At 52.5% G+C, this 27,400-nt stretch overlaps 12 protein-coding genes across 12 annotated transcripts; 5 read left to right on the forward strand and 7 right to left on the reverse strand.

Moving 5' to 3' along the window:
• Positions 1–238: 238 nt before the first annotated feature.
• Positions 239–2,432, forward strand: VTN49DRAFT_4281 (uncharacterized protein; the record flags this gene model as incomplete). Its single annotated transcript, XM_069412210.1, has 5 exons — positions 239–259; positions 312–420; positions 484–585; positions 642–2,338; positions 2,391–2,432. The coding sequence occupies 5 exons, from the start codon at positions 239–241 to the stop codon at positions 2,430–2,432; spliced, it is 1,971 nt and encodes a 656-aa protein (XP_069267476.1).
• A 1,634-nt stretch (positions 2,433–4,066) lies between these two features.
• Positions 4,067–5,110, forward strand: VTN49DRAFT_4282 (uncharacterized protein; the record flags this gene model as incomplete). Its single annotated transcript, XM_069412211.1, has 2 exons — positions 4,067–4,350; positions 4,408–5,110. The coding sequence occupies 2 exons, from the start codon at positions 4,067–4,069 to the stop codon at positions 5,108–5,110; spliced, it is 987 nt and encodes a 328-aa protein (XP_069267477.1).
• An 852-nt stretch (positions 5,111–5,962) lies between these two features.
• On the forward strand, positions 5,963–6,875 carry VTN49DRAFT_4283 (uncharacterized protein; the record flags this gene model as incomplete). Its single annotated transcript, XM_069412212.1, has 5 exons — positions 5,963–5,965; positions 6,286–6,439; positions 6,504–6,644; positions 6,705–6,797; positions 6,847–6,875. 5 exons carry the CDS (start codon positions 5,963–5,965, stop codon positions 6,873–6,875), a joined length of 420 nt encoding a protein of 139 aa, XP_069267478.1.
• Positions 6,876–7,053: 178 nt separating this feature from the next.
• VTN49DRAFT_4284 (uncharacterized protein) lies at positions 7,054–7,659 on the reverse strand (the record flags this gene model as incomplete). The annotated part of the gene is made up of 1 exon (XM_069412213.1): positions 7,054–7,659. The coding sequence occupies one exon, from the start codon at positions 7,657–7,659 to the stop codon at positions 7,054–7,056; it is 606 nt and encodes a 201-aa protein (XP_069267479.1).
• A 251-nt stretch (positions 7,660–7,910) lies between these two features.
• On the reverse strand, positions 7,911–10,173 carry VTN49DRAFT_4285 (uncharacterized protein; the record flags this gene model as incomplete). The annotated part of the gene is made up of 3 exons (XM_069412214.1): positions 7,911–8,103; positions 8,159–8,808; positions 8,857–10,173. 3 exons carry the CDS (start codon positions 10,171–10,173, stop codon positions 7,911–7,913), a joined length of 2,160 nt encoding a protein of 719 aa, XP_069267480.1.
• A 523-nt stretch (positions 10,174–10,696) lies between these two features.
• VTN49DRAFT_4286 (uncharacterized protein) lies at positions 10,697–12,127 on the reverse strand (the record flags this gene model as incomplete). The annotated part of the gene is made up of 2 exons (XM_069412215.1): positions 10,697–11,832; positions 11,890–12,127. The coding sequence occupies 2 exons, from the start codon at positions 12,125–12,127 to the stop codon at positions 10,697–10,699; spliced, it is 1,374 nt and encodes a 457-aa protein (XP_069267481.1).
• Positions 12,128–15,208: 3,081 nt separating this feature from the next.
• On the forward strand, positions 15,209–16,706 carry VTN49DRAFT_4287 (uncharacterized protein; the record flags this gene model as incomplete). The annotated part of the gene is made up of 5 exons (XM_069412216.1): positions 15,209–15,254; positions 15,311–15,536; positions 15,597–15,649; positions 15,708–16,387; positions 16,458–16,706. 5 exons carry the CDS (start codon positions 15,209–15,211, stop codon positions 16,704–16,706), a joined length of 1,254 nt encoding a protein of 417 aa, XP_069267482.1.
• A 1,545-nt stretch (positions 16,707–18,251) lies between these two features.
• On the forward strand, positions 18,252–20,433 carry VTN49DRAFT_4288 (uncharacterized protein; the record flags this gene model as incomplete). Its single annotated transcript, XM_069412217.1, has 6 exons — positions 18,252–18,549; positions 18,629–18,757; positions 18,818–19,040; positions 19,093–19,461; positions 19,529–19,686; positions 19,748–20,433. The coding sequence occupies 6 exons, from the start codon at positions 18,252–18,254 to the stop codon at positions 20,431–20,433; spliced, it is 1,863 nt and encodes a 620-aa protein (XP_069267483.1).
• Positions 20,434–21,381: 948 nt separating this feature from the next.
• VTN49DRAFT_4289 (uncharacterized protein) lies at positions 21,382–22,464 on the reverse strand (the record flags this gene model as incomplete). Its single annotated transcript, XM_069412218.1, has 2 exons — positions 21,382–22,288; positions 22,352–22,464. The coding sequence occupies 2 exons, from the start codon at positions 22,462–22,464 to the stop codon at positions 21,382–21,384; spliced, it is 1,020 nt and encodes a 339-aa protein (XP_069267484.1).
• Positions 22,465–22,954: 490 nt separating this feature from the next.
• Positions 22,955–23,809, reverse strand: VTN49DRAFT_4290 (uncharacterized protein; the record flags this gene model as incomplete). The annotated part of the gene is made up of 3 exons (XM_069412220.1): positions 22,955–22,973; positions 23,070–23,114; positions 23,658–23,809. 3 exons carry the CDS (start codon positions 23,807–23,809, stop codon positions 22,955–22,957), a joined length of 216 nt encoding a protein of 71 aa, XP_069267485.1.
• A 94-nt stretch (positions 23,810–23,903) lies between these two features.
• Positions 23,904–25,178, reverse strand: VTN49DRAFT_4291 (uncharacterized protein; the record flags this gene model as incomplete). The annotated part of the gene is made up of 1 exon (XM_069412221.1): positions 23,904–25,178. The coding sequence occupies one exon, from the start codon at positions 25,176–25,178 to the stop codon at positions 23,904–23,906; it is 1,275 nt and encodes a 424-aa protein (XP_069267486.1).
• Positions 25,179–26,164: 986 nt separating this feature from the next.
• Positions 26,165–26,548, reverse strand: VTN49DRAFT_4292 (uncharacterized protein; the record flags this gene model as incomplete). The annotated part of the gene is made up of 2 exons (XM_069412222.1): positions 26,165–26,396; positions 26,451–26,548. 2 exons carry the CDS (start codon positions 26,546–26,548, stop codon positions 26,165–26,167), a joined length of 330 nt encoding a protein of 109 aa, XP_069267487.1.
• Between the last annotated feature and the right edge of the window lie 852 nt (positions 26,549–27,400).

A 27,400-nucleotide genomic window follows, 5' to 3' on the forward strand; every position in this document is an offset into this window, starting at 1 on the left:
TTGGAGGGCATTGAGGGTGAGCTAAGTATCTTATCTGCACGTGATCAACAAAGCCTCTGCCCAAAAAGGAAAGGCTGATTCACTTTTGTGCCTGAGGCTGAACACACACAGAGAAAAACACACACCGCCTCCTGAAAATTGCCGGTTGGAGACATCCCGCCTTTGCATAAAATTTCAAAATTTCGTATCAACAACTCATTTGTCTCATTGAGCTTGTGTCTCCAAATCCGTCGTCACGATGAAGACGACGTGGAAGGACGTACGTGTCGTTTTTGCTTCAATGCATGGAGGAACTAACATGTGCGTTGTAGATTCCTCCTGTGCCGACGAGCCAGGAATTCATCGATATCGTCCTCAGTCGCACCCAGCGACAGCTACCGACACAGATTCGTCCGGGGTTCAAGATTTCTCGCATTCGAGGTATGATGGAGAAGGACCCGCGTGCCATATTATAATAAAGCCGACTAACATCGGCCGAACCAGCCTTCTATACAAGAAAGGTCAAATACACCCAAGAGACATTCTGCGAGAAATTCCAGGCAATCCTCGATGGATTCCCGCGGCTTCAGGATATTCATCCCTTCCGTAAGCTGCTCTCTATGTTGAGTACTGCGGCGCATGTTTTGTTGACCGGACTTTAGACCGGGATTTGATGAATACGCTCTATGATGCCGACCACTTCCGAATTGCGCTGGGTCAAATCTCGACCGCGAAGCACCTGGTGGAATCTGTCTCCCGTGATTATGTGAGACTCATCAAGTACGGCCAGTCGTTGTACCAGTGCAAGCAGCTCAAGCGTGCGGCGCTGGGCCGAATGGCTACCATCTGCAAGCGCCTCAAGGACCCGCTGCTGTATCTGGAGCAAGTCCGCCAGCATTTGGGCCGTTTGCCGTCGATCGATCCGAACACTCGCACGCTGCTCATCTGCGGTTACCCCAACGTAGGCAAGTCCAGTTTCCTGCGGAGTGTCACTAGGGCGGATGTCGAGGTCCAGCCGTATGCGTTCACTACCAAGAGTTTGTATGTGGGTCACTTTGACTACAAATACCTGCGGTTCCAGGCCATCGATACGCCTGGTATCCTGGACCATCCTCTGGAGGAGATGAACACGATCGAGATGCAGTCCATCACGGCCATCGCACACTTGCGGTCGGCGATCCTGTATTTCATGGACGTGTCCGAGCAATGTGGGTATTCGGTGGCGGATCAAGTCAAGCTGTTTCACAGCATCAAACCGCTGTTTGCGAACAAAATTGTGTTTTTGGTCATCAATAAGATTGACGTCAAGAGGCCGGAAGATTTGGACTCGGAGGCGCAGGAAATGATTTCGTCGATCCTGAAGCAGGGCAACGTGGAGATGCTGCAGTTGTCGTGTGCGACGACCGAGGGGGTGACGCACGTCAAGAATACGGCGTGCGATCGATTGATCGCAGAACGCGTGGCGCAGAAGTTGAAGACCGGTACCAATAGCAGCGGGGCGACTCCGACGGGCCGCTTGGGTGAGATTCTGGCCCGGATTCATGTGGCACAGCCGATCAACGGCGTCCGCGAGGCGTACATCCCAGAGGCGGCCAAAAATCACAAGAAGTATGATAAGGACGACCCGAACCGGCCCAAGCTTGAGCGGGACATCGAAGCGGAGAATGGTGGGCCAGGCGTGTATAACATCGACCTGCGCAAGAACTACCTTCTGGCCAACGACGAGTGGAAGTATGACAAGATGCCCGAGATTTTCAACGGCAAGAACGTCTACGACTACGTGGATCCGGATATCGAAGCCAAGCTGGCCGCGCTGGAGGAGGAAGAAGAGAAACTGGAGGCGGAAGGGTTCTACGACTCGGACGACAGCGTGGAAGACGCGGAGGATGCGGAGATCCGAATGAAAGCGGAGCTGATCCGCGAGAAGCGGGCGCTAATGCGGAACGAGGCGCGGTTGCGCAAGTCACTCAAGAACCGAGCGCTCATTCCGCGCAGCGCCAAGGCCAAGAAGTTGTCCGAGATGCAGAAGGCTCTAGACGAGGCTGGCTACGATGCGGATGCCGTTGCTGCACACGCTCAGGACCCTCCCACCCGTGGCCGAACGCTCACGCGCGAGGCCGACAACGATCCCGATGCCATGGATATCGACTCGACGTCGAACCCTCGCGAAGCGATTGCGCGTGCCAAGAGCCGCGCGCGCAGCCAGGCGGCAACAAATCGTCTCACGGACGGCGTGCCAGACGCGACGGCGCGGACCAAGGCGGAGCGGTTGCAGAAGCTGGCGCAGAAGAAGATGAACCGCATGGCGCGGCAGGGCGAGGCGGACCGTCATCAGACAGCGTCATTGCCCAAGCATCTGGTAAGTACCGTTCGATTATTGGATGATCGGAAACATGTACTAACGAGAGCAGTTTTCGGGCAAGCGTGGCATTGGCAAAACGCAGCGGCGGTGATTTTATATACAACTGTCAATTTCTTTTCTGTTTATATAAGGCGTTCAGGGTCGGAAGGTTGTGATGACAGTAACTCCATAGTCTGGAATGATAAAAAGGATAATGATTGTATGCTGGTTATAGACTGATTCGTCTACCCAGAATTGAGTCAACTTCATGCTAGCAATGCGGCTTTCAAATATTCTAATGCAACTGAAGGTTACGCCGTACTGTTGCAGCTCTGCCTGTGTGCTCTGAAAATTTGCCAGACTTGGATACCCTGTCACTTGACAGGTCAATGGGTAGCAGTACGTCTGCAGTGCTCCTGGCCTGGACATCAAGTCTCGTTATTAGCGAGACCTTTAGATCGAGAGAACGTAACGAATCCATGACATCTAAGCACGTTGCTAACTTGACTCGCACAGCACGAGAACGACTCCGCTGACGACGATGAACTGTACGGTAATGTGACTCCATGACTTTCTGGAGCTCAATAGAATCCGTGCTCATGGTATAGCCAACGTCCCAGAATTGAACAAGATGACAACTGGGGTGGACATAGTGAAATATTACGCTAGTTGCAGCATGTACCTACCTACCTGTTTACAGATACTGCAAAGTATTATCCGGCACCGCGTCGGGATCTACATCTTCAATGGAACCCAATGCAGCAGAGAGCTTGCCGGTCCTCGACTGATGTAAATCTTACCCAGCAGGGTCCTAGTATCCAGGCCAATTGATCATGCGGTCTTTTTTCGGTTCCTATCATACCAAAACGCGTACTTTGCGGCCGACTTAAAAACAGTTTAAGTTACTGCTATGATGGCTGAAGTTCATCGTCCGCGCCCGATGGGATCCTGCCCTCCTCTTATTGTATCCAATACTAGTAAAGGTGGGAATGACGACCACGGAGCATTTCCGGCAGCCGAAACGCCCCCTTCGCGCTCCCTGGTTCATTGGGCAAGGTAGTTGGCGGTGTCTGCGATTTGGATAGCCATCCTCTGCTCTGCACTCTCCCAGTCATCGCTGTCGCATGAATCAACGGATGAGGCGGGTTGCTTTCTGGACACTCAAGGTTAGATCGCGGTATGCCCTCATTGCTAATTGGAGAACGCGCCTTGCGTGAGTTCTTCCACGTAACAAGCGAACCGCTGTTGTGGGCGGCGGTCTCGGGTTTGGAAGCATGTTGAATTCGATATTGGGTTAAAACACAGCAGATCGCAAAATCTTCCTAGGCAGGGCCAATTTAACCCCGGTTTCAGAAGGTCGACTGCTTTAACATTACATTACAATGTTTGATCACTCCGTCGACCGCTCTACTGCCAAAGCGACGCACTCACTGCAGATGCGATTTGAGAACGATGATTTAATCAGCTCTCTACCTCTCGAGCTTCTCGCTCAGATCGTGGAGTATCTGGATCCAGCGGACATTGTCCAAAGCCAGAAGGTGTTTACTCATCGACCATTCGACGAAATCATCCAATGATTCTAACAAGAACCGTTCTAGGTCTCAAAGCGATGGTACAAATTATTCTCGTCTGAGACTGTCATAAAGTCTGCTTTGCGACGGACTCTGGTATTCCTAGGCCTGGAGGGTAAAGATGTAGCAGCAAAGGATGCGATGGCATATTTCCGATGGCAACATGGCCTGCAGTATGCTCGGCCGGTTAAAAAAAATTTATATTCCCTGGGCAGATTACGTGCCAGAACTTGGGTCCATTGCCTACCATTCTCGACGATTGTGCTTTAATCATATCGGCTATTGGTGGGAGACTATCAAGTCCGAAGTTGAAGTGATGGACCTTGAGACGGGAGTGAAGCAGTACTGGTCCGACGAAGGAGTGAAGCAGCACTGGTCCAACGAAGACGCGTTTTCAGTCTATAAACTCCGGAGTTTCATTCTCTCTGATCGCTATCTTATTCTGATATGGAAGAACAGGTACGAAGGAGCGCTTTTCATGGGTGTTGTTGGTGTCGTCTAACAGAAGTGCTACAGACATCTGACAGCGTGGGACATGAACACATTGCAGAAACGAACAACAGAGATCACTTTTCGGCCTGAGGAGGTTTGTATCGAGAAAGACAAAGTCGTCATGTTCAGCCCTAGCTCAGATCCGCCACTGCCCATAAACATTTGGGATCTGAATGCGAATCGAGTTCACGAAATACGCAGCTCCCGCAGAGTGTGGTTTTGGCACATAGATGTGGATGGGAATGAGTTCGTGACGTTCGAGATTAATTGGGAAAAACATCCGCTCGAGGTGCAGCGGACCAAGTGGACATTAACTGGGCAGCCTCTCGACAGAAAGCATATCCATCTGTCGCTGCCGGACCGAGTGAAGTTCTCGTTACCAAGACTAGTTCCCAAGCAGTACACATTTGGCCACAAGACAGTCTCCCCACTGGTCTCGTGGCCGGGTTACGACTTCATGATGATGGACCTCATATACGACCACGACGTTGACAAGTTAAGTCTCCGGTGGATCGACCGTGCCCTACCGCAGAAGACAACGTTTCGCCGCCGTCTTTCTCAGGTTCTCACCCCGTACATTTCTTACCATTGGTATCCCTATTTCAACCGCATCGATATCTGCAACGCTGCCAGTGGCACAGCAACGACGCACGCATACCAGCTGGATAGACGAGAGATGGTTACTTTCGAGAAGTCGCTTGCGGCCAGACGGCAACCGAAAATTTAGTACGAGGTCCCTTTCCTGTACCTTTTAGGTGACAATGAGATCCTTTGTCTGCTTAGCCATGATGGCATTCAGGTCTGGTACTTCAATCCGAACCTCAAACCTGACCTTCCAGACGGCAAGCCTTTTCCATGCAATGGAGGAAAGTGGTCAGATTTAGAAATGATTCATTTGTTCCAGAAACTGAATACCCGGAATCCAATTTCTGAATCGTCGGATTGACTGCTCTATACAACCATAGAAAATCCATGGAAGCGAAGACACATAAGTTCGCGACTCCCTTTGCCAACGTCGATTGGTTTAATTTTCTGAGACGATCGTAGTAGTACAGAGATTCGATCACCGATATTTCATTGGTTTTGACGTGGTTGAGAGAGAGTTCTCAAGTTTCGGGCCAGTTCAGTTGTCACTCCGAACATGATGAGTCCGCCATTCAGCCGAGGTCCCAACACACGTTACAGAGGACAGACCCTAGCAGACTCACAAGGACCATGCTGTCCGTACTCATGACGAGTAGATGCACTCGTAGTTTCCCAGCAAGCATCCGGATGACTCGCAGATAACCAATCCTTTCCCGCCCAATTATAATCACGTGACTGTGTTATGATATGGCACCAGCGTTACCACGACAACATGGAAAGTCAAAGCTTGGGCCAGCATTGCCTCGGCGGTGGGACTCGTCTGGGTTGTTCCCTGAGTTGACTCAGATAATTGCCTTTTGACTTTGTGAATTCTCTTTAACTCGAGAGACGAATCCTCGCCGCGTTGAACTCCTGAACCGACACATAAGGGATCTGATCAGTATTGAAGAGTTGACCAACCAGGAAAGAAACCTAGGGGCAAAAGCCATCGACCATGGTAAGTCAGCGAAATTCCATTTATCCTATTTGTCCACGACGATTGCACGAACGCAAAAAGGACACATGATGATTGCACCGGCAAGGGAAGCGAGAACAACAAAAACGGCACGCAGGTTTCAACTTCTGTCATTATTTCAGCCAACCAGCGCTGTGATTCTTGTCCTTGCTGCGTTCCTTCCATTTCTGTCCCTTCCCTACCCTTTTCTGGGGCAACGACCACAATAACAACAATTTCATTTCATCTTTCCCATCTACCCGATACCAGAGAAATTATCTTTGTGAAGGGATAAAGAACAAAACATGTCTGACTCCGACCAGAACTCGACAAACTACAAGGAGGCCTTCTCCCTCTTCGACAAGCGCGGTAACGGCCGCGTCCCTCTCGAGTCCCTTGGTGACCTACTTCGCGCTTGCGGCCAGAACCCGACCTTGGCGGAGATCAGCGAGTTGGAGAAACAGTTGGGGGGAGACTGTATTGCTTCCCTTCTGAGGTGACAGAGGAAGATATATAAGCTGACTGGAGGTGGGATATACAGTTGATTTCGAATCGTTCACCAAAATTCTGAATCGCCCCGGCGGGTTCCGCGACCCTGGTGACCCGGAGGAGTATTGCCGTGGTTTCCAGGTATTCGATAAGGATATGACTGGGTATATTGGCGTTGGACAACTACGCTATAGTATGGCTTCATGTCTCCAGGGTAGATACGCGGATGGAGGGATGGCTGACGAGGAAATAGTCCTCACGAATCTTGGCGAGAAGATGACCGATGAGGAGGTTGATGAGCTGCTCAAGGCTGTGGATACGAGCTCGGGAGAGATCAACTATACGGGTGAGTTCTTCCTTCCCCATCTGGGCGAACAGTGCTGACAGACAGCCAGAACTGGTCCGCACGATTCTCGCGAATTGATTTCTCGATACCCCCTGGATAGTACGTTTATGATGATGTGACGATTGGACGGACGTTCATTGTCGGTTTACCTTGGGTTTTCCTTTCATCTGTGGATATGGTTTGCATTGTATGCTACACGGTTTCATCATCATAAACTTTTTATTAGTCAATCGTATTGAACCCCATACATCATTCCTCATGATTTGACTTCCAAATCCAACCATTTCCTCCACGTCTGATCGCGGTCTCGTTCATCCTGCCCTCCCAACTCCTCCGTCCGTACCAACGCCCCCGGTAAAACATACAACACATCTTCCTCCACCTCCCCTCTCCCCTGATGGTCCAGAAAATACCCCATCACAACCTTACATCGCCCACACCGCAGACAACTCCTCCGCTCGAACCCATCCTCCCGCCTCACCACCATGGGGACTTTATCGCGCACGCATGAAGAAAGGAGAATCGAGTAAGAGTCTTGGATTCCACCCGCATCTACCTCTCCTTCATTTCCTTCATCCTCTTCAACAATAGTAGTAGTATCTGTTGTAGACGAAGTACTCGTGGATTTTAATGGGACGATGATGGCCTCATCGAGAGCTGGGGAACGGCGGCGGGGGAGAGATGTGCTTTGATTTTGGAGTTGGGAGGCGGTGGAGGGGATATTGTGGGTGCTCGCGAGGAGGAGTTGGTTGCAGTAGGGGCAATGGTAGGTGTGGATGGGTTTGCGTTGACGAGGAGAGTCGTCTTGTTCAGACTGAGGTTGTTGTTGTTGTTGTTGTTGGTCGGGTTGCTCTTGGTTCATTTTCCGATGCGCTCGGCTCAGTTCCTGAATTGAACGAGGCTAGAAGTGTAGATTTGATTCGATTGTGGTGGTGAGAGAGCGTCCACTTCGTTCAGAGTTGGATGTTTTGAAGCTCGTGTTGAGCTTTGAGATACAAATCTTGGCGATGAAATTTACGCGTATTTAGCTTGATAACTACCTCATCAGGTAAAACCATTCTTCAATTCTTGAGCCCTCTACTTCGCTGGCAGATGAAGTGGGTGATGTAATAATCATGCCAATCCCAACTCCTCGTAGAATGCATCCGTCTTGGGCTCGCGGCCCAGGAACTCGGTCAGCGTCTTCATCTCCTCTTGGCTGCCACCCTTCTCCAGCACCGTGTGACGGTACCGGCGGCCCTCGGCGGCGTTCATCGGGTCGGCCTTGAAGATGGTGTAGAACATGTCTGTCGAGTAGACTTGCGAGCTACAAGTTCCGTCAGTATCGCGCGCACCAGGAAGATAGATGAAAAAGGGAGTACCTTAGGTAGCCGTAATAACCCGCATCATACCCACCCATCAAATGGCCAAAGGTCGCCTGGCCATGTCCCCATTCATATCCCTCGCCGAGCTCCTCGGGGCCCATGATCTGCGAGATCTCCCGGCGGAGGGTGTTGTAAGTACGCGAGATGTTCATCGCCTCAATCTCCTCGTGTGTCTTTGGCTCATGCACCGTCATGTCGAAGATGCCAAAGTGCAGCTGCCGCAGGTTGAAGAGCGCAGCATTGACGTGCTTGGTGCGGATCAGCGCGTTGATCAAGTCGTCAGGCATGCGCTCAGGCGGCAATTCCCCTTTCTTGTCCGGGTCCTGGGATTCCTCCCATGCAGCTCGGTACTCTGGTGACAATGTCGACCAGTGCCGGCTCAGCGACTTGAGCTGCGACGGCGTCCAGCACCAGTTCTCGAGCATCTGGCTCGGCGCCTCGACAAAGTCGCGCACTGTGTTGGTGCCGTGGAACCGCGCGTAGGTGGTCTTGGCCACCAGGTCGTGGATGCCGTGGCCGAGCTCGTGGAACAGAGTCACCACCTCGTCGTGCTTGAGCAGACTGGGCTTCTTAGGTGTTGGCTTGGAGAAGTTGCACACCAGCGCCGTCGCGGGGTATCGGCGGGTGCCGTCGGGATTGGCGAAGCCCTGCTTCTGTTAGAACTTCGAATGGTAATGTTATGAAGCGGGACATACTGGCTGCAGGTTAAAGTTCGCCGCGTGGCCGTACTTGCCCTCGCGTGGATGCAGGTCCAGATACAGATAGCCCACGAAACCACTGCCCTGGCCCTCGTCATCCCACACGCTAAACACCTGGACGTCCTCGTGCCAGACGATATCGTCACCCTTGCCCGTCGGCGAGATCGCATCGCGATCCGCCCCGGTGATCTGGACAAACTGCAAGCCAAAGAGATGTTCAAAGATCTCGAGCATCCCGCGGATCGTCGTCTGCAGCGGGAAGTACTCGGCAATCTTCTGCTGATCCAGCGAGTACTCCTTCTCCAGCATCAGACGATCGTAGAAGCGGTGATCCCAGAGGTAGTAGTTGCCATCGAAAGACTCGCCACGGGCCTCGACGTCGGACTTCTTCAGTTGCTTCAGGTGCTCAATCTCCTTGAGTCCGCCGTCTTTCAAGCGCGAGCGCAGATCCCCCAGGAACTTGTCCACCGTCTCTGGCGTCTTGGCCATCTTGTCCTCGATGCGGAACGCCGCATGGTTGGGGTACCCCAGTAGGCGCGCGGCCTCGTCCCGCAGCACAATGGCTTCCTTGAACAGCGGCACGTTCTGGTTGCACTTGTTCTCGTTGGCAATGGCCAGCTTCTTACGTGTCTCGCTGTTCTTGGCGTACTTCAATGCCGGGAATAGGTCCGGGTACTTGAATGTCAGGCGCAGCTTGCCCTCGTTCTCGCCCTCGCCTTTTTGCAGCCCGGAAAGGACGTCCTCGGGCACCCCGTCCAGCTCCTCCGGCGTGAACCAGAGCCCACCATTCTCCTCATTGAGGTTCTTCTGGAACTCAATGCTAAGCTGGCTCAACCGCTTCTTGATCTCCTTGAACCGGTCCCGTTTCGGACCCGCCGGCAAACCCAACCCGTTGCGGATGTAGTCCTTGTGCTCCTTCTCCAACAGCCGGCGCGACTCCGGGTCCAAGGGTTCATTCTTCTTCAACGCCGCATCCACCAGGAGGTACAGATCCTCTCGCATCGCCGTCTCGATAGCGAAGTCGTCCAGCAGCTTCTCTGCCTCGCTGGACGCATCTCGCAGCTTCTGATCGGTCGACACCGCCTGGTAGAACGCCAGGATGTGCGCCTCCAGCGCCATGGCGTTTTCATCCTGCGCCAGCGGCAGCAATGTGTTGGCGAACGTCGCGTCCGCTGGCTTCACGCTGCTTGCCACGCGGTCCTGCACACTACGGGACGTCTCGATCAGCCGCTTCGTGTCCGCGAGGATTGAGTCCGGCGTGGCGGTAAAGAGAGGTGGCGCCTGCGGCGGCTTTTTTAGCTGCTCGGGCGCCATTGTCGAGGTGGTCACGCTGCGGAGTTGTTGATTGATGATGCCTGGATAGTTTGATATTCGTGCGGGACGGAAATGATTCACCAGTGCGGTGAGTCGAAGGGAAATCGAGGGAAACCGCGGCGGAGCCAGGGTGACAGCGAGGAGGAGAACTAGCAAAAAGGCGAGAAGGGATGGCGGACGGAGGCGGGACACGAGGGCCACGATTGCGGGGGAGTATGCAGAGATGCAGCTAGCAGCTAGTAGGACGCGGGTAACATAACATGAACTTGGGAATAAGAGCGGAGCCTTGAAGAGCCGAGGGAAGCGGAAGAGACAACTCAATCTGATTTCTTCCTTTTTCAATGTCTTAAGGCAGAATTAAAGAGAATTTTACATGAAAACTCAACGTGGATTTTGAGCAATGTCTAATTAGTATTAAACCTTCCAACCCAAAATCCATTGCAGACCCATGAGAAGAAATCACCCAGTAAACATACGGAAGCTTAAACAATACAGTACAGAGTCATTCATCACCATCATCATCTCAAGCAGCACCCGCGGCCGGGATCGGCTCTGGCACTTTGGTTACCTGCTCGCCGGCACGAACGATACGCTGCCCGTTGCCATCACGAACATAGTCCACATCCTTGTTCTCCTTCTGTGCCCGCTTCCAAATCTCCACCTCACAGCCGCCGCGGATGACGCCCACGCGCATCGTCGACAGCAGATTGTGCGCCGCATTCGAGTGGTTGTACACGCCGCCGTTGAACATGGCGGTGGCATCCTTTCCGATGCCCGACTGGATCATCGCCTTGCCACCGGGGTGATCCTTGATGAAGTCCGTCACGTCATGCACCACACCGGCGACCGCGATGAGGCCCCGGCCGTTCTTCGCCTGCTCGACATAGTCATCCCACTCCATGACAGGCAGCTGGTCCAGGGGTATACCCCAGTCGAGCTTGGCCCGCCGCTGGTCGAGCTTCTTCTGAAGCTGCTGCACGCGGCCCTTCTCGATCTCATTCTGGCGGAACTTCTTCAGATCGTACGCAAGACCAACTTGCTTCAGCAGCCAGATGGTCCACTTGGTGGGATCGTATTGGTACCACTCAATGGCGTTGCGGTAGTCCGACGGGAACTCGTGGTGGAAGTTGTGGTAGCCCTCGCCCAGCGTCACCAGGGCAGTCAGGACATGGTCACGCGGCGAGTTGCGGTCATCAAACGGCTGCTCGCCCAGCCAGTGGGCCAGCGAGTTGACGCAGAAAGTCGCCTGCTGCACGAAGAACACTCGCAGGATACCCGCATAGACGAATCCGCCCATCCAGTCACCCCAGCCAAGACCGGCCACAACAGTCGGGACTATCAGCGCCATCGTAACCACGCACTTGAGATAATTGCGGTGCTGCCAGACCACAACCGGATCCTCGTTCAGATCGGTGATGTCCGTGCGACCCTTGCGCTTGGGATTCTGCTTCATGACCATCCAGCCAATGTGCGAGTAGAGCAGACCCTTGCGAACTGAGTAGGGGTCCTTGTCGGTATCGGTGTAGCGGTGGTGCACCCGATGGTCACGCGCCCACCAACGAATCGAACCCTCGACGGCACCCGCACCGGCGGCGGCCCAGATGATGCGCAGCGGCAGCGTAGCGGAATACGAACGATGCGCCCATAGCCGGTGATATCCTTTCAACATAATCAGCCTCCTTACTCAAATGGTTCTGCATCTCATCGGCAACATACCAGCTGTGATGCCCAGACCAGTGAAATAATAGTACGCCACTGACCACACGGCGGTCTTGAACTGCAGCGGCACCCAGAGGGATGCAATCAAGCCGATCAACGGGACGATGATAATGAGGGTGACGTTCAGCCAGTCGACATGCTTGTACCAATTCCGCCATGTCATCTCCGTCTCGGTGATGTGCACTTTCTTAGAGTCAGCCGGCCGCAGCCGGGCGTCTGCGGAGGGGGCAGACATGGTTGCTGCTCTGGTGGTTGGAGATTGGGTTGGCAAGAGGAAGGCCAGCGGTGCACTCCGATATAAATACGGGATTTGCCTTCACAAGAAGAAAAAAAGTTCATACCGCGGGGAACTGTTGATAGACCGATATGCAGGCGTCCACTGGCATCACTGACGTTGGGGAAGACTAAGAATGCTGGTGGGAAGGCTCACAACCACGCGGTACGGCTCATCGGGCCATTGATCTCGCGGCTCTTCCGAAAGCCCATACTTGCCACCCGAATTCAGCCATTGAAGATGTCGAGATGCCGAGGATACTCCTTTCAACGCCCATCTCATCGTTCTCTTCTGGCCCGAGGTCGCGATAAGGTACTTCGGCATTGTGATTTGATGTTTCTGTTTTGGGCACATCTTCCCCAACGCTTTCGTCATTCCAGGGCGGTCGGCTCCATTCGACCATCTGATTGGTGGCCTGGAATCCGTGCGCTGGAATTTCTTCTCCGCAAACAGGCCACTCACATGCCATTCCCGGAGCGGCTTAGTCATTATATTTCTCCAAATGTGGAAAGAGTTCTCGTAAATTTTCAACTTCTGGAACCTCGTCGCCCTGCTTCTCCCGTCATGTTCGATGGCTCTCATCTTCAATCGATCACCCGATTCTGCATCATTTCGGAAACTCCCTGCTCCGAATCAGTTGTACGTTGCTGTTCAAAATGCAACTTGCAATTTCGTACGATCATCATGACGTTTGCAATCCCAACATGCACCGGCCCCAACGTTTCGGCCGTGAATTCCTTCCATCCGGATCACGTGATACCGTGTATGTTTGCATATCACGTGCATGTTTTTGACACCCTTTCTTCACGTGTTTCGGCACTTGCGCGTTCATTTCGTTGTCGATGACGTCATCCTTATTGAGCTTGAAAGCCCAGCCATTAACCTACAACTTCTCATCAGAGCTGGATTGCGTCGAGCTCATCATCTTATTCCTGAAACTCGATAACTACTGAAGCGAAGAATACACCGAGAATAGCTATCAGATTCGACGAGGTATAAAACACGGTTTATATCGCTCAGCTTTGCCATATGAAGGTCGGAGTACGGAGTACGTGACCTCAGCGCTATGAGTCCTGCGCAAAGTCAGGAAAGGAGCATTCCCGGTCTGGTGGTCGATAATTGAAAGCTTCTGTGCTGACCCTAACATTAATTACATCAATTACATGATCGATACTGGACTTGAGTGTGCTAGTGTCACTGTCCCCAATAATCGATGCAACATGGGCATCGTGATAAAATACAAAATGATATTTCGGCCTTTTTACACAAGCAAGCTTAACTAGATTGGAGGCAGTAAAGAAATGATATGCAACGCTAGACCACTCAATGCTCAAATTTTCCCCGAGACTGTTTCTGGAAGACAGTTTCGCAATGCTCACCCTGGACTCGAACAGTTCATGGTGTCGGTGACTAACAATGGCCCGCCATCGGAGCAGAGTCTCCCAACACTGCACGAAAGCTCGCCTTACCGAGTGCCTGACAGATCGGCAACATTGTTTACGGAAAACACTCCCTGGACAACGTCCTGACGAGTTACAACCGCTCCGTCCGGCCAGGAAACAGAGGCTGGTCTATTGAATGAAGTCATGACGCTCCTGGAGGATTTCGTCCTGGGAAATCCCAGCTCATTTTTCTCACGTCACGCTCCTGCCACAAAGAGAGTCTGAGTCAGAGTCATATTTCTGTTCCGTTTCCGAATGACTCGCTCAAACAATACTTACCAAGTGTGGCGTCATTGCCTCCCGTTTGACACCGCCAGGAATCCAATGCGGTGGCTCTACCTCCCAAAGGTTGATCAGAGGATCGGGAACTTGTCAGCAGGGCCGGCACTGATCGGGTCATCATATACGCGCAGATCAGGGACCAGGCAACCGCCCTGACTGAAGCGCTCAAATGCGACGTACCTGTACAACTCCGAGGTTCCGGACCGCACAAGCGGCAGAGTACGCCTCAGCCTGCCAGGGTTAAGCCGCTCACACGTACTTCCGATGGGGATTGGCATGCCTCGTGTGGCTCCAGGTACTGACTCTCTGTACCTGACCAATGCGTGCGAGACAGCGTTTCAATCAGATCCAGTTTGAGACACTGCAGCCAAATTCCAACGCCATTCAAGGGTATTTGTATAAACTCCACAGCTGACTTGATAAAACGCTTGAGCGAAGCATTCCGTGATGACGACTTATTATTCTTCGAAGGCTATCTTGCTACTCCGTATTTTAACCTTTTATATATATATTACTCTCGCGGTGGGTAGCGAACCAACGGCCCCAAGCCTCCCGGATGACATTTCATGAAATGTTAATCGATCCATCCAGATCCCTCACGACGACATGTCTGCGTTGGCGTGGGTGATTGGGGTTTCGGATATCCAGTGATGCTATTGCAGTCCTCTCATCTCCGACGTTTTGCCGTCCATCATCTATGCCAACAATTAAAGAGGTTAATGGGATAAAAATCTATTGAACGGATAGGACGGCATGGGCTGTAGATTCATAACATCATCACTCGCAACCCTGGGTCCACACTGTGTATTTCAGTACTACCTCACATACGAATACGCGGCTCTCTGGACCCTCCTTTGGAGGAACACTATTTCCCGCACGACTGTTGCTGATCCCGCATCTAATAAATTGCAAGTCATGCACCAAGTTGCTGTGTAAACGGTCTGCTTTTCTCAAGTCCAGAATCATATATCGAACTTCTTGTCAGTGATCATTGTCGATCAGCATGCTTGGCCATCGAAGAGACCCTTTGACTCGCGACGCTAATCAGTCCGCTGGGCCAATGGTGGTGCAGGCAGCAAAGCTTAACCTGCCCACCAGGTCCCCACATGGCACAGCTTTGCGGCCAAGTACCGACACCAACAAGACGAAGCTGCAAATACATAAAAGAGACGCTGATTTTTCCACTCGAGAGATTTCGGGGTGAACCATGATGGGCTATCCATCGGTGGATTGAAATGTCTGCAGTCTGTTTTGACCGCATTCGGAGCTCCCCAACCCAGAATTCGTACAGTATTTACCGTCTTCGACGAGACTTGAGATGACTCAACAAGTCCCCAGCATCCTGGGGCGCAACACGTCAACCCGTACGCGTCTATCATAGTGAACGCCAAGAGAACCATTACTGACTCGAACTCTGCAGAACGCATATCGGCCATCCCTGCATCGCAGTCTCTGCGTGCGTCGGAGGCAAACGTCGCGGCAACGGGTCTGCCGACCGGGCTCAAACGGCTCGATGAGATCCTAGTGCCCACATCATCCGGCCGCGAGGGCCCCGATGTCGGCCAGTTCTTGCACGCCGAGGGGATTCCGAGGGGCCATGTTACCGAGATTTTTGGTCCACCGGGAGTCGGCAAGACGGCAATTAGGTGAGGGGAAGCTTCCCGATCGTTTGACTGGAGGAGAAAAGTACTAAATGCATCGGGCAGTATTAGTACAGCGGTTCGTGCTCTCCATCGAGGGGAACGTGTTACTTGGATTGGTAAGACCGTACGACCGGGGCAGGGGTAAAGTTGCTGATCTGCTGTACTCTATCCTAGATACTGGATCGCCCATCCCCGTGACCCGCGTGAGGGCGATGCTCAAGGATGTCATTCAAGATAGCACCAAAGAGGCGCTCTCAACCGCTGAGGTCGAGAAGCAGGCGGAAGAGTGCATGGGGAGACTCCAGCACTTCCGCGCACCGCAGTTACCTCATTTACTGGCCTTGCTCCTACATCCTCCATCTAGCTTTCCTCCCGACGGGACCAGCCTGCTTATCATCGACAGTGTCTCTGCACATTTTCCCTCATATTTCCCCAATGCCACGGAGCTGGCATCGAAGATGGCCCACGGCCGCATTGCAAACCAGCAGCAACTGCAGCGACTGTTGAACCGGCGATGGAATGTCACTGGTGATCTAGCAAACCATCTGGTCAAGCTAGCGACGAGCCATAACATGGCCGTTCTGCTGGTTAATCAGACGCATACCAAGATCAAAGGCCAACCTCGGGCCACGTTATATCCGATGGTATCCGGCGGCCCGTGGGAGAATAGCATCCATGCACGGATCGTGCTTTATCGCGACTGGCCACCATCAACGATATCTTCAACAACAGCTCTTAGTGCCGACCCGGAGACTCAGCCGCGTAAAGTCCGATTCGCCGAGGTGATGAAACGGGGCGGCAGAGCGTTGACTATCAGGTCGGACGACAACGTTGTGCCGTTCTGGATTGATTCTGTGAGTACTCGTATTGAGCTTCAACAGTCAAACAATCAGCATGGCTAAGACTCGCATGATGGCTTCCAAGACTGGCTTGCGGGAGATGCCGACCATGAACAGTGTCAATGCGCCTGATGGGGACGGCAGCTCGATCGCGGCCAACAAAAATAGCCCCACGCCATCGACCGCGGCTGCGGACGTCCCACTACGTAAACGCAAGGTGGCGGAAATTGCCGACAGCGAGGATGAGGAAGAAGATTACGGATGGCTCGAGGGTGTTGACACCGATATCCTCCCTGGCAGTGGAGACGACGAGCCACGACCGGTATCAGGATGATGAGTTGATGACCGTTACGCTCCGGAAACCGATTTGAGATTTGATCGACTCAGGTTGATCAAATCGGTAGCCTCCCGGGATTACGAGAATGGGTTGAGAGATCTGTCTTTGAAACAGCTGATCAACAAGAGATTTTCTGCTCCTGAAAGGTACTCCGTGCAGAGGTGCATTTTCTCTCGGTCCCAATACCATCTCCCCGGATCTGTCTTCCCAGCGATTCACGTGAACACACCATGTAACAATCTCCGCACGCGAAGCTTCCATGATCGACCAGCGCGGAACTCTATCCCTGCTGAATCTGCGGAGAAACTTGCGACTCGTGCGCGAGAGAGTACGAGTACGAGCACTCGTATCCCATGTATGTATGTCTTACGTTTGGGACGACTGACCGCAGAGGTCGAGAGACTGCGAAGGATTACATCCGAGCAAATTCATTGCGAATTGTATTGAGCAATAGCAATGGCGACAACTGCTATCAGTATCTCGCAATCAGCATCCCTCCAACTGGGGATCCATATCAAGGAGAAAATTTTCCCCAGGTAATGAATCGATGGCAAGCCATTGGGCTGGGCACCTTTGGGCGCCCCCAACCGCAGCTCGCTTCGCTCCTGGCTTTGACCTCGGCTGGTTGCAGTGAAGCAGAATGTTACATCCTGCTGGGCCAATTCAGCCGCCAAAAGGTAAAGGAGGTGGCAGCCAAGGCGGATGCCAAGATATGCCAAGACCACTATACCCCCTTCGGAAATGAGCCAATTCCCTGAGGATTGGTGAGGAAGCAAGGCAAGAGCGCCACTGCCGCACCGGCTCCGTGCCAAACAGTTACAGAAGCAATATGCTGCTTATCAGCATTCAATTAAGCAATGCCGGCTGAGCGTTGCTGTTGGTCAATTTCCTCGCCTGTCGGGGAGTCAATATCCCAAGCTCGCCGCTGGCTCATACACTAAACGGGCTATTGCGATCGGTTGGACCGCAGCTTGAACCCGGACTAACCTAAACTGAATCGCGGCCCTGGTTCAATGCTTATCCTACCACGATGAATGGCCCTGGCCCAAGGGTTCATTCATTTTTTCCATGCAGGGCCAGATTCGCGTGGGCCATCCCCCCATACAGTCTGTACGGCCTGTGCCGCTTATCAATGGGCAGCATTCGGCAAATAATCACCCATCTCGAGCCTATCCCAGGAAGCCGGTCACGAGCACGGCAGCACCTCCAATATACACAAATTCACATACTTCCTAGTCTGGGGTGCGCCAGCGTGCATGCCAAGGCACTCCGTTCGGACGGTTATCAGCGGGTTTTTCTTTAAGAGTGGAACACGGTTTAGCTTTTTCTTGTTGTTTTATGTGCAGCCAGAAGCTTTTATTTCCTGCAGACTTAAACCCGGCCCTCCTCCCCACGTGGATGGTCAGAGTAGTGGTCTTTGTCTGAGCTCTCACTCCCATTGCTCCTTTGTTTTCTCTCCCTTTCTCTCTCTCCTCCATCCCTCTTTGTAAGGAGGCGCGGAAAGCCTAACGGCTCGTGCTGAACAAGAAAAAAAAAAAAACAATGGCTTCCGCCGAAATCGAAAAGACCCAGGAGCCGACCCAGTCGGCCTCGCCCGCGGTGTCGGAAAAAAAGAGCGCGGACGACATTGTCGCGGAGACCCCTGGAAAGGAGGCTGAGATTGAGCCCGTGACTGACCACCACTCCGAGCTCGAGGATGCCGCGCTCTACAAGAATTATCCCACGGAGGAAGAGTGGAGGACATTGCGCCGGGTGGCTGGCAAGATTCCATGGACCGCCTACACCGTTGCGTTTGTCGAGTTGTGCGAGCGTTTCTCCTACTACGGAACGACGGCAGCGTGTACGAAGCCAAATCCTTTTTTTTTTTTTTTTCATCCGCAGGATAATCAATGGAGTTTGCTAATTTGGATGTCAAACAGTCGTCAACTTCATCCAGCGGCCGCTGCCGGAGGGCTCGACGACGGGCGCGTTGCCAAATGGCGATGAGAGCAACGGTGTCCCCGGTGCGCTGGGCATGGGCCAGCGTGCATCGACTGGTCTGACGCTTTGTAAGATGAATTCTGTCATACTTGGCACATTTATAGACCCTCCAGGCTAATAGTTGCAAGTCAACCAATTCTGGGCCTACATCATGCCGCTCTTGGGTGCCTACCTTGCCGATCAATACTGGGGTCGATACAAGACGATTATGGTCTCCATCGGAGCTGCGTTGGTGGGCCACGCTATCCTCTGCGTGTCTGCGGCACCGGCCGTGATTCGCCATCCGAAGGGAGGTATTGCGGCATTTACGATCGGTTTGGTCATCATGGGTCTGGGCACTGGTGGTTTCAAGTAGGTCACTTGAACACGATTAAAAGGAAAAGGAATCTAATGCATTTCGTAGGTCCAACATCTCGCCGTTGATTGCCGAGCAGTACAAGGATGAAAGGGCGTACGTCAAGACTCTGAAGAGCGGCGAGCGCGTGATCGTGGACCCTGCCGCGACGGTGGCCCGAATCTACATGTACTTCTACTTCATGATCAACGTCGGTGCACTGATCGGCCAGATCACCATGGTGTATGCGGAGCGTTATGTGGGCTTCTACTTGGCATATTTGCTGCCGACCATCATGTTCTGCTTCGCGCCGCTGGTGCTTATTATCTGCCGCAAGTATTACAAGCTGACGCCCCCGACTGGCTCTGTGTATGGAAATGCCATCAAGCTGTGGGCGTTGGCCATGAAAGGACGCTGGTCCCTGAATCCCTTCCAATTGTATGTGTTTCTGGTGTGATGCATGTCGATTGGTCTTTTTTGTCTCCTGACAGTTTATTTCGTACAGGGCCAAGAACGTGAAGGACCCTGAGTTCTGGGAGAAGGTCAAGCCATCCCGGCTGGGTGCCGACAAGCCGGCATGGATGACCTTTGACGACCAGTGGGTGGACGAGGTGCGACGTGGCCTCAAGGCGTGCGTTGTCTTCTTGTGGTATCCTCTTTACTGTACGTGCAAATTCGAGGCTCAAAATTAAGGAAGAGCCATGGTTTGCTGACTATTTTCCAGGGTTGGCCTACCAGCAAATGCTTAACAACCTGACCTCGCAGGCGGCGACGATGCGCCTCGACGGTGTGCCCAACGATATTATCAACAACCTCAACCCCTTCTCCCTGCTCATCTTCATCCCCATCATGGACCGGTTCGTGTTTCCCGCCGCGCGCCGTCTCGGCTTCAACCCAACTCCGTTGCGGCGGATGGCGCTGGGCTTCATCATTGCCTCGATGGGTATGGTCTCTTCCGCCGTCTTGCAGTACTACATCTACAAGAAGAACCCGTGCGGCAAGTACGCCAACCGCTGCATTGAGGAAGAGGGCAAGTACTCGGATATCTCCGTCTGGGTGCAGGCCGTCGCGTACATTCTGGGTGGTATCTCGGAGATCTTCGCGTCGGTGACCTCGCTCGAGTACGCCTACACCAAGGCGCCGACCAACATGCGTTCCCTGGTGCAGGCCGTCGCGCTCTTCATGAACGCTCTCTCTGCGGCTCTTGGCCAGGCCCTCGTCTCGCTGTCGGAGGATCCTCTGCTGGTGTGGAACTACACCACCGTCGCCATCCTCTCGTTCGTCGGCGGCGTTGGCTTCTGGCTCACCAACTACAAGCTGGATCGCGAGGAGGACAAGTTGAACAACTTGGACAAGAGTACCTACGTTGGTAACAATCACGAGAGCGCGGAATTTGAGAGCCGTGCTTAATGTACTTATTTTCTTTTTTTTTTTTTTTTTTTCTCTCTCCATCTCCTCTTTCTTATCTCACGGACTCTCTTCCTTTTGTTTTTTTTTTTTATTTTTTTTTTCTAGCTGATGATGGCATGCATCATGATACATGCATGGTTTGATTGACGTCTGATAATAGCCATGTAGTTATGTTTATTTCTTGTTCCTTATTTGTTTCTGCTGAATATAGTCCAAAAAAAAAAGGATGTTTCTTCGAATCCATGTCTATCCATTCTTACACGATCCTCGCCTTTTTAAATATGAAGACCTTTCGACGATTCCATCTTTGACATCTCGTTCAGCCAGGCCAAGCCTTCTATGTCTTCAAGCACCATCCGTCGATACATCCATGCGTTTGTAACTGATCGGCGAGTCGGTACGGGTACCTGTGGTTAGTTTTGCTTGGTTGCTCATCCACTTCATGTATGTACAGATCAGCGTCTATATATATATTTATTTTTTTTTTTTTTTTTTTTTGTTTTTTGTTTTTTTTTTGGGAGAAATCGACGAGGTTTAAATGATTCGATGATCATGTCCTATCTGGCACTGTAGCCGTAATTTTATCACTATGAAAGCAAATTGATAAGGCTAAAATGTCATAACTACAGATTCGATCAGTCAGCCCTCATCCATCCATCCGATTGGAATGTTGATTGGGGTGAGCTGATACAGTAGTGTCCCTCTTTTGCGTCGACTCATCACCATCATCAAGACCAAGGGGTAGGACATCCATGGGCACGAAGAAGCCCATACAGTCGTTTCTGGTTCGAATATGTATATCGCCTGCGCCCAGCTGGTATTGTCTGTTTGCTAATCATTGTCAGCGGTGTGTGGGCCCTTCCCCCCCGGCGTTGAGCAAACCAGAGAGGGCAAAAGAGCGAGAGAGAGAGAGAGAGAGAGAACCCTTGATCCTGTGGGCCAACAAACTTATTGGGCTGCAACAAAGGGCGTTATATCCGGAAGATCCGGGACAAAGTCTGGATTAAAGAACCAAAACTGAATGCCATCACCACTAACGAAACAAAGGGTTTCACGATCGCCCAGGAGATACAATTGAATTTCCAAGCGGCTTGCTTCGGCTCTTGATCCCAATCCCTGAGCGCATTTATCCAGCCACTCGCGAATCTTGACCTCTCGGTTATCCGGCTGGTATGGAAGCAGGAGCCTGCGGTCGTTGGCGACGTCGTAAACATCAAGCTTGTCAGAAGGGTCAGAAGGATCCATCCAATGGTAGACCATGCAAGTGGTGAGAGGCGGGCAATGATCAAGGAGAATGGCATAATCGGGCAGGGAGTAGTCCATCCATCGAAGGTTGAGCTTGTCGATGGCAGAGTCGTATATGAAGTCCACCATGTAGTACTTATCATCCGCTGGGAAATACAGCCGTTGCACCGTCTTATGACCTAGGGTACGCTGGGCGCACCAAGATGTACGCTGGACGTACCCAGATGGTGGTGATGACATGTCTTCCTCATCGAGCAGCCAATCCGGCGGCATGATGTCAAAACATGTCCTGTCCAGAAGCTGCCCCGTCAATGTCCACTTGGTCTTGTACACCCGCGGCGGGTATTCCCGCAAGGCAATCTCAAATGTCACGAGAACATTCACATCCACATCCATATGCCACAGCAGCACCAGGTAGTCGAGGCTGCCTATTGTTTGGACTTGATCTGAACTCAAATCCCAAATGTGGACAAGAGAAGGTATAGCTGAGTCACCATCTCTTTGGTGGAAGAGGACCGCTTTGTCCTTCTCAATTCCAACCTTCTCCACGAAAAAAGGAAACCGTTTTGTTCGTTTCTCCGAATTACGTAGATCCCACGCTGTTACTAGCCTGCAGCGCTTCCTGTTAGACGGGCTTCGGCAACTAACACACACACATTTTGATGGCTCATACCCGTCCGACCACGATATAATAAGGTACCGATCGGAGAGAAAGAACTCGGAGAGTATGGTGCTTGATTCTTCGTCGGTCCAAGTAGACATCTCCCCAGTCTCAAGATCCAACATCTGGACGATTGGGCTGGGTGGCGGAGCCACACAGCCCAATCGTCGAGAATGGTATTTCACGCTGTAGGGAACTCTCGGGAATTTTTCCCACGAAAAAAAAATCCCTTCTTAACTGGCCGAGCATACTGCAATCGATGCTGCCACTGGAGAAATGTCGTCGCATCATCGGCAGCTACATCCTTGTCGTCCAGATCCAGAAATTCAAGTGATTGGCGCAAAACATCCTTTATGACTATCTCACCCGAGAATAACGCGTGCCATTTCTTCGATACCTAGATTGCTGTGAGGATTTAATAACTTCAATCGAGAGGTTAATACGCACTCTCTGACTTTGAACAATGTCCGCCGGATCTAGGTATCTCAAGACCTGAACGAGAAGCTCGAGAGGCAAAGAGCTGACGGGGTCACTGCACTCAGATCTCGCCCTCGGTGAGTCCATAGCTTCCGAGACAGGGCAATCAACGGAGGCATTCACCGTTGCAGGGTACTCTCAGAGCTGGATCGCAATCCTGCAACACATTCATCAGCCCAACCGTTTCAGAGCCAATTTCGTCAAAACGGTAACCCATTAAGTACCTAGTGCGTACAGGTACCTAGGTACCTACCTATCTATGTTGCCGGGCTCCCTGATGGGGCGGTTGAACTCGAGTCTGTCCAAGATTCTCCAGAGCAGCAAATTTTAGACCTTGTCCTCGAGCTGGATCACACTTAGACTCCTTGTCAGACTGGAAGGTTTATTATATCGCTTTTTATATTGGCGCCTGTTAGGCGAACAAGACACGGAATTGTTGATAAAGCCAATCATCCAATCAATCCGACAGATGGATGGATACGATATCTCTGTCTCTGGCTCTTTTGACTCATTTAGGTGGTCGGTTCAATCGAACAAACACGCTTGTATACTGCGAGTGAACAAAGTGCAGGGCTTGGAAGCCGCACGAGGGCCGATTTGCGGGGCAGAAAGTGTATCTTCCGCCCGTTTGCTTTCTTGAGGGCTCAAAAGTATGGAGAGTCTCAATAACATGACATCCACCATTTGATGGTATATGAATTGCATTCCTCTCGCGTCCACTCTATCTAGCTAGAATAGGAGAGTTACGATCAGTAAGAGAAAAGAAATGAAGGCACAATCGTCAGTCGAATACATTGATAGTAGTCAAGTGAGCTCTAATATTCTCTCTAATGAATTAAACCTTTTCCCCGCCAGTCCCCGTCTATCGATTATATGATGAAACTCGACATGCCACGCTCCCATGGACACCGTGATCAAAAGACAAAAGAAAAAGCCAGCCGCGACCTCCATCCACCATGATAGATCAAAGAGGAGAAAAAAAAAAAAACACATGATGGTCCGGTCTATAGTTTTAAAAAAAGAAAACAACGTCGAAGACAAGTTCTAAAGAATGGAGAGAAGGGTTTGAATTTGCGGTTCATGTCGGTCAATACCGCTCCGGAAACTCGTTAATGGGCCCAGAAGCCGAGGCCGGACCCGATGCGAACCCGCTACCCGAGTTGAGCATGTCCTGGACAGCGATTCGCGGGACCTGAGGCACAGGCAACTTTCGTTGTGCGCCGTCCGGCCTGCTCATGATATCGCTGATGCTGGGGCCCGATGATGTTGTGTTGGCGTGGTACACCGGTGGCCCGTCGGCGGACGGCTCCATCGGCGCCAGAGCTGGACTCACGTTGATCGATAGTTGACGGATGGACGGCAGCTGCAGATCGTTTGCGCCAAACGGACGCAGCCGCGGGGAGTGCGCTGGTGTGGCCAGCGGCGTATGGTCTGGTGTCGGCGACAACGAGTCATGCGAAAATGTCGGCGACGACGGCGCTGTCGAATTCGGCGAGTTCGGCCTTGACCGCTTGACGCGGTGCTGTGTATAGATGTCGTCGTCATCATGCGAATGTGACCGGCTCATGTTATGCGAGAGAGAGTAGGCCGATAGCGACGGGAGACGGGATCCGGTCGACATCCGGGAACCGGGCAGATGGTGATTTCGCTGGAAGAACGAATGGTCATCCCGCTCGACCTGTGATGCGGCTGTTGCCAGCAAGTTGATGTCCATCCCGGACGAAGATCGCTCGCCGTATCGTGAGTAGGGCCCCAAATTCGATCGCAGGTACGAGACATGATTGCTGTACGACTGCGGGGGAGACACGTCGGGCGAGGCGACTTGCGACGCCGGCGCTGATCGCACAATGGGCTTGCTTGGTGGCGGCATCATCGCAGATGCATCTTGCTGGGCAGCGGCGGCAGCGGCGGCGGCGGCTGCGATCTGCTGAGCCTTGTTGCTTCTTCGCGAGTTCGGGTTGGTGTGGATGCGGGAATGTCGAGTCAACTCATCGGACCGACTGAAGCGCTTTGTGCATCCGGGGAACTGGCAGGCATGCGGCTTCTCGCCGGTATGCGTGCGGATATGGCGTGTCTGATGCTCCAACCGATGGAAGGCGCGGTCGCAGAGCGGGCATTTGTACGGCCGCGGGAGGTCCTGACGGGGCTGGTCCTCCGTTGTGGAACGGGCACCCTTCATGACCGGCGGTAATAGACTGGCCGACGAGGACATGGATTGGGACTGCGAGGTGGGAGTTGAGGCCGAGGCCGGCGCCGTGGATTGGTCGCGCTTGTCCCGTTCGCCGCCGGTGGTGCTTTCCTTGCCGTCGGACTGAGGATTCAGTAGATTTGCAAAGTCGACGGCCGATGCAGCGGGGGGCATGGGCCGAGTTAGGGTTGATTGCTCCGGTTGGTTTGTTTGCAGTGTACGATGAATCTCAGTAAGAGAGAAAGATAGTGGGAGGGGAGAGAGAGAGCGAGAGTTTATATCCAAGGAAAAAAAAAAGAAAAAGTTGGGGAGGAAATATGGAGAAGTAAACCGAAGGAATCTGGGGGAGAAAGGGAGTTGATGTAAGGACGAGGGGCGGAATGGCAACAGAAAAAATAAGGCGGACCGACGGGGATGACTAACTCTTCTGGGCAGTGACAATTAAGCGGGCAGAAAGAGGGTGTGTGGGGGAGGAGTGATTGGGGGGGCAAAAAAATAAAAAAAAAAAAACCCTAGACCCTTCCGCTCCCTGTTCCGTCTTCACCGAGAGTGGCTCTTTCCTCAGGTTCCTCCCACAAATCCAGCCGCCCTCCTTCCCGGCTGGGATCTCGATTGAACACGTCTATCTTTCGGACTGTATCAGCACCAGCATCCCCTTTCGCAACCGACGCCCCGAATTGACCAGTATTGCCGCCCTTTCAGGACACGGTGGCATCATCGTCGTCTTGTTTCGGGTGATATCATCCAAAAGAAACCCCAAGGCACAGCCAGCAGGGAAATGTGGGGCAAAGCAAAAAAGGAAAGAAGAAAAAAAAGTTGCCCTAAACTCTTTAAGGGGTTGTGGCGCTGATCCTATCAGGTGCGTGTCCCAAAGCACCCAGATTGCCCATTTCCTCGGCCGGGTAGCGCGGGTATTGCGCAGATCTGGAGAATTTGTTACAAGAATTGCCTAATCCAAAGCTTCTGCGGGAAGGTGACCGTAACCATCACATTTGGCATTTTCGCCAAAAAACGAGCTAAAAAGTCCGATACGACCAATGCTCTTCCATTTGGTGACTGATCAATTGCGTAGTCTCTGCGATTGGCCCTGAGTTCGCCCTACCCCAGAGTCTCTGATGCAGCTTGGAGAGAGCTCAACTCTCCATCCGGAGTGGTTGACTTCATCCGCGTTCAGCAACCCCGGTGGATGGCGTCAGCCGCGACAAATCATGCGGGATCACGGCATGCTTTGGACCGGGGGGACGGGACGAGTCGACCGTGGGTTTCAGCGCCGGGCGGACTGGAAGCTGAGACTCCGGAGCTTTGCCACAGATCATGAATTGGGTGTGCCCTTTGTAACGTGTCACCTTATGGCCCGTCACCGACGTGACTGGCTCCCGGCCGTATATCCAGCTGATATCCTATCGACAGAGGAAATCTGGAGAGAATGCGGTCTGGGGTACGCACGAAAATCTCTCGGAGTGTCGCTCCAATGACACTCTGATGATACGGTATTTCTCCGGAACTTTCCTCAACTCCGGCGAAACCCAAGAATCGCCGAGCATGGTCGAGAATAGTAACAATAACTACCCTATGTATGTACAGAGTAACGAACGAAAAGATCGAGAGAGCTCCCGAATCGCCACTTCGGCCGAAACTCCCAGAGGCTTCCCTCATACGACTCGAACTACGGCGTATGGAGGAGGACCCGGGATACGGAGAAGGTGATGGCATCACATGCCCCGTCCGTTGGCGACGAGAAGGAGATTTCGGATCCCTTCGCACGCCATGCGGGATCAAGTGGATGCTTAATCCCTTCAGGGATGTCTCCCACTGCCGACTAGTTTGCAGATAAGAACGATGATCCTCAACGGGGCCCGGATTGGATCCCAGTCGTTGAACCTGCAGCTGGTGGCGCCATCGGCCAATCGCGGTTCCGGATCCGCCTATCAATCAGTCAAGAGGAGTCCCCAAAACGTGAATGATTGGAGTCTGCGGCGACGCCCTCCAATCTGGATAAGTTATTGATTAAGGAGAGTTTGAATCGATAGATCATAGATAGATCATCGAGTCGAGTGAGATAACGGATGAACGGGGGGTTGACTGCCGGACATGGTGCCGGGTGTGATACCAGAACCCCCGGGGATTGGACCGCCAGGCTCTCAGCAAGCCGGAGCCTCGGAGTGCCCGCGAGAAGGAATTTCTGGGGATGATCCACAGGGGCAGGGTTTGCCCTAGGAAATACCGGTCAACAGTCACATGTTCGCATGGACTCGTCAGCAAGGAGGACCAGAAAAATACACGTGCTGACTCTCTGGGACGACCAACAACGCAGATTGCAATGGGCCAAAAGCAGAGTGAATGCGGAAAATTTTCATGAGACGGGGAATGGGACCGGAATTTCTTATCGACAACTC

The sequence above is a fragment of the Thermomyces lanuginosus genome (genome assembly GCF_041956635.1).
Source record: "Thermomyces lanuginosus strain ATCC 200065 unplaced genomic scaffold VTN49scaffold_31, whole genome shotgun sequence".
NCBI classification, from domain to species: domain Eukaryota; kingdom Fungi; phylum Ascomycota; class Eurotiomycetes; order Eurotiales; family Trichocomaceae; genus Thermomyces; species Thermomyces lanuginosus.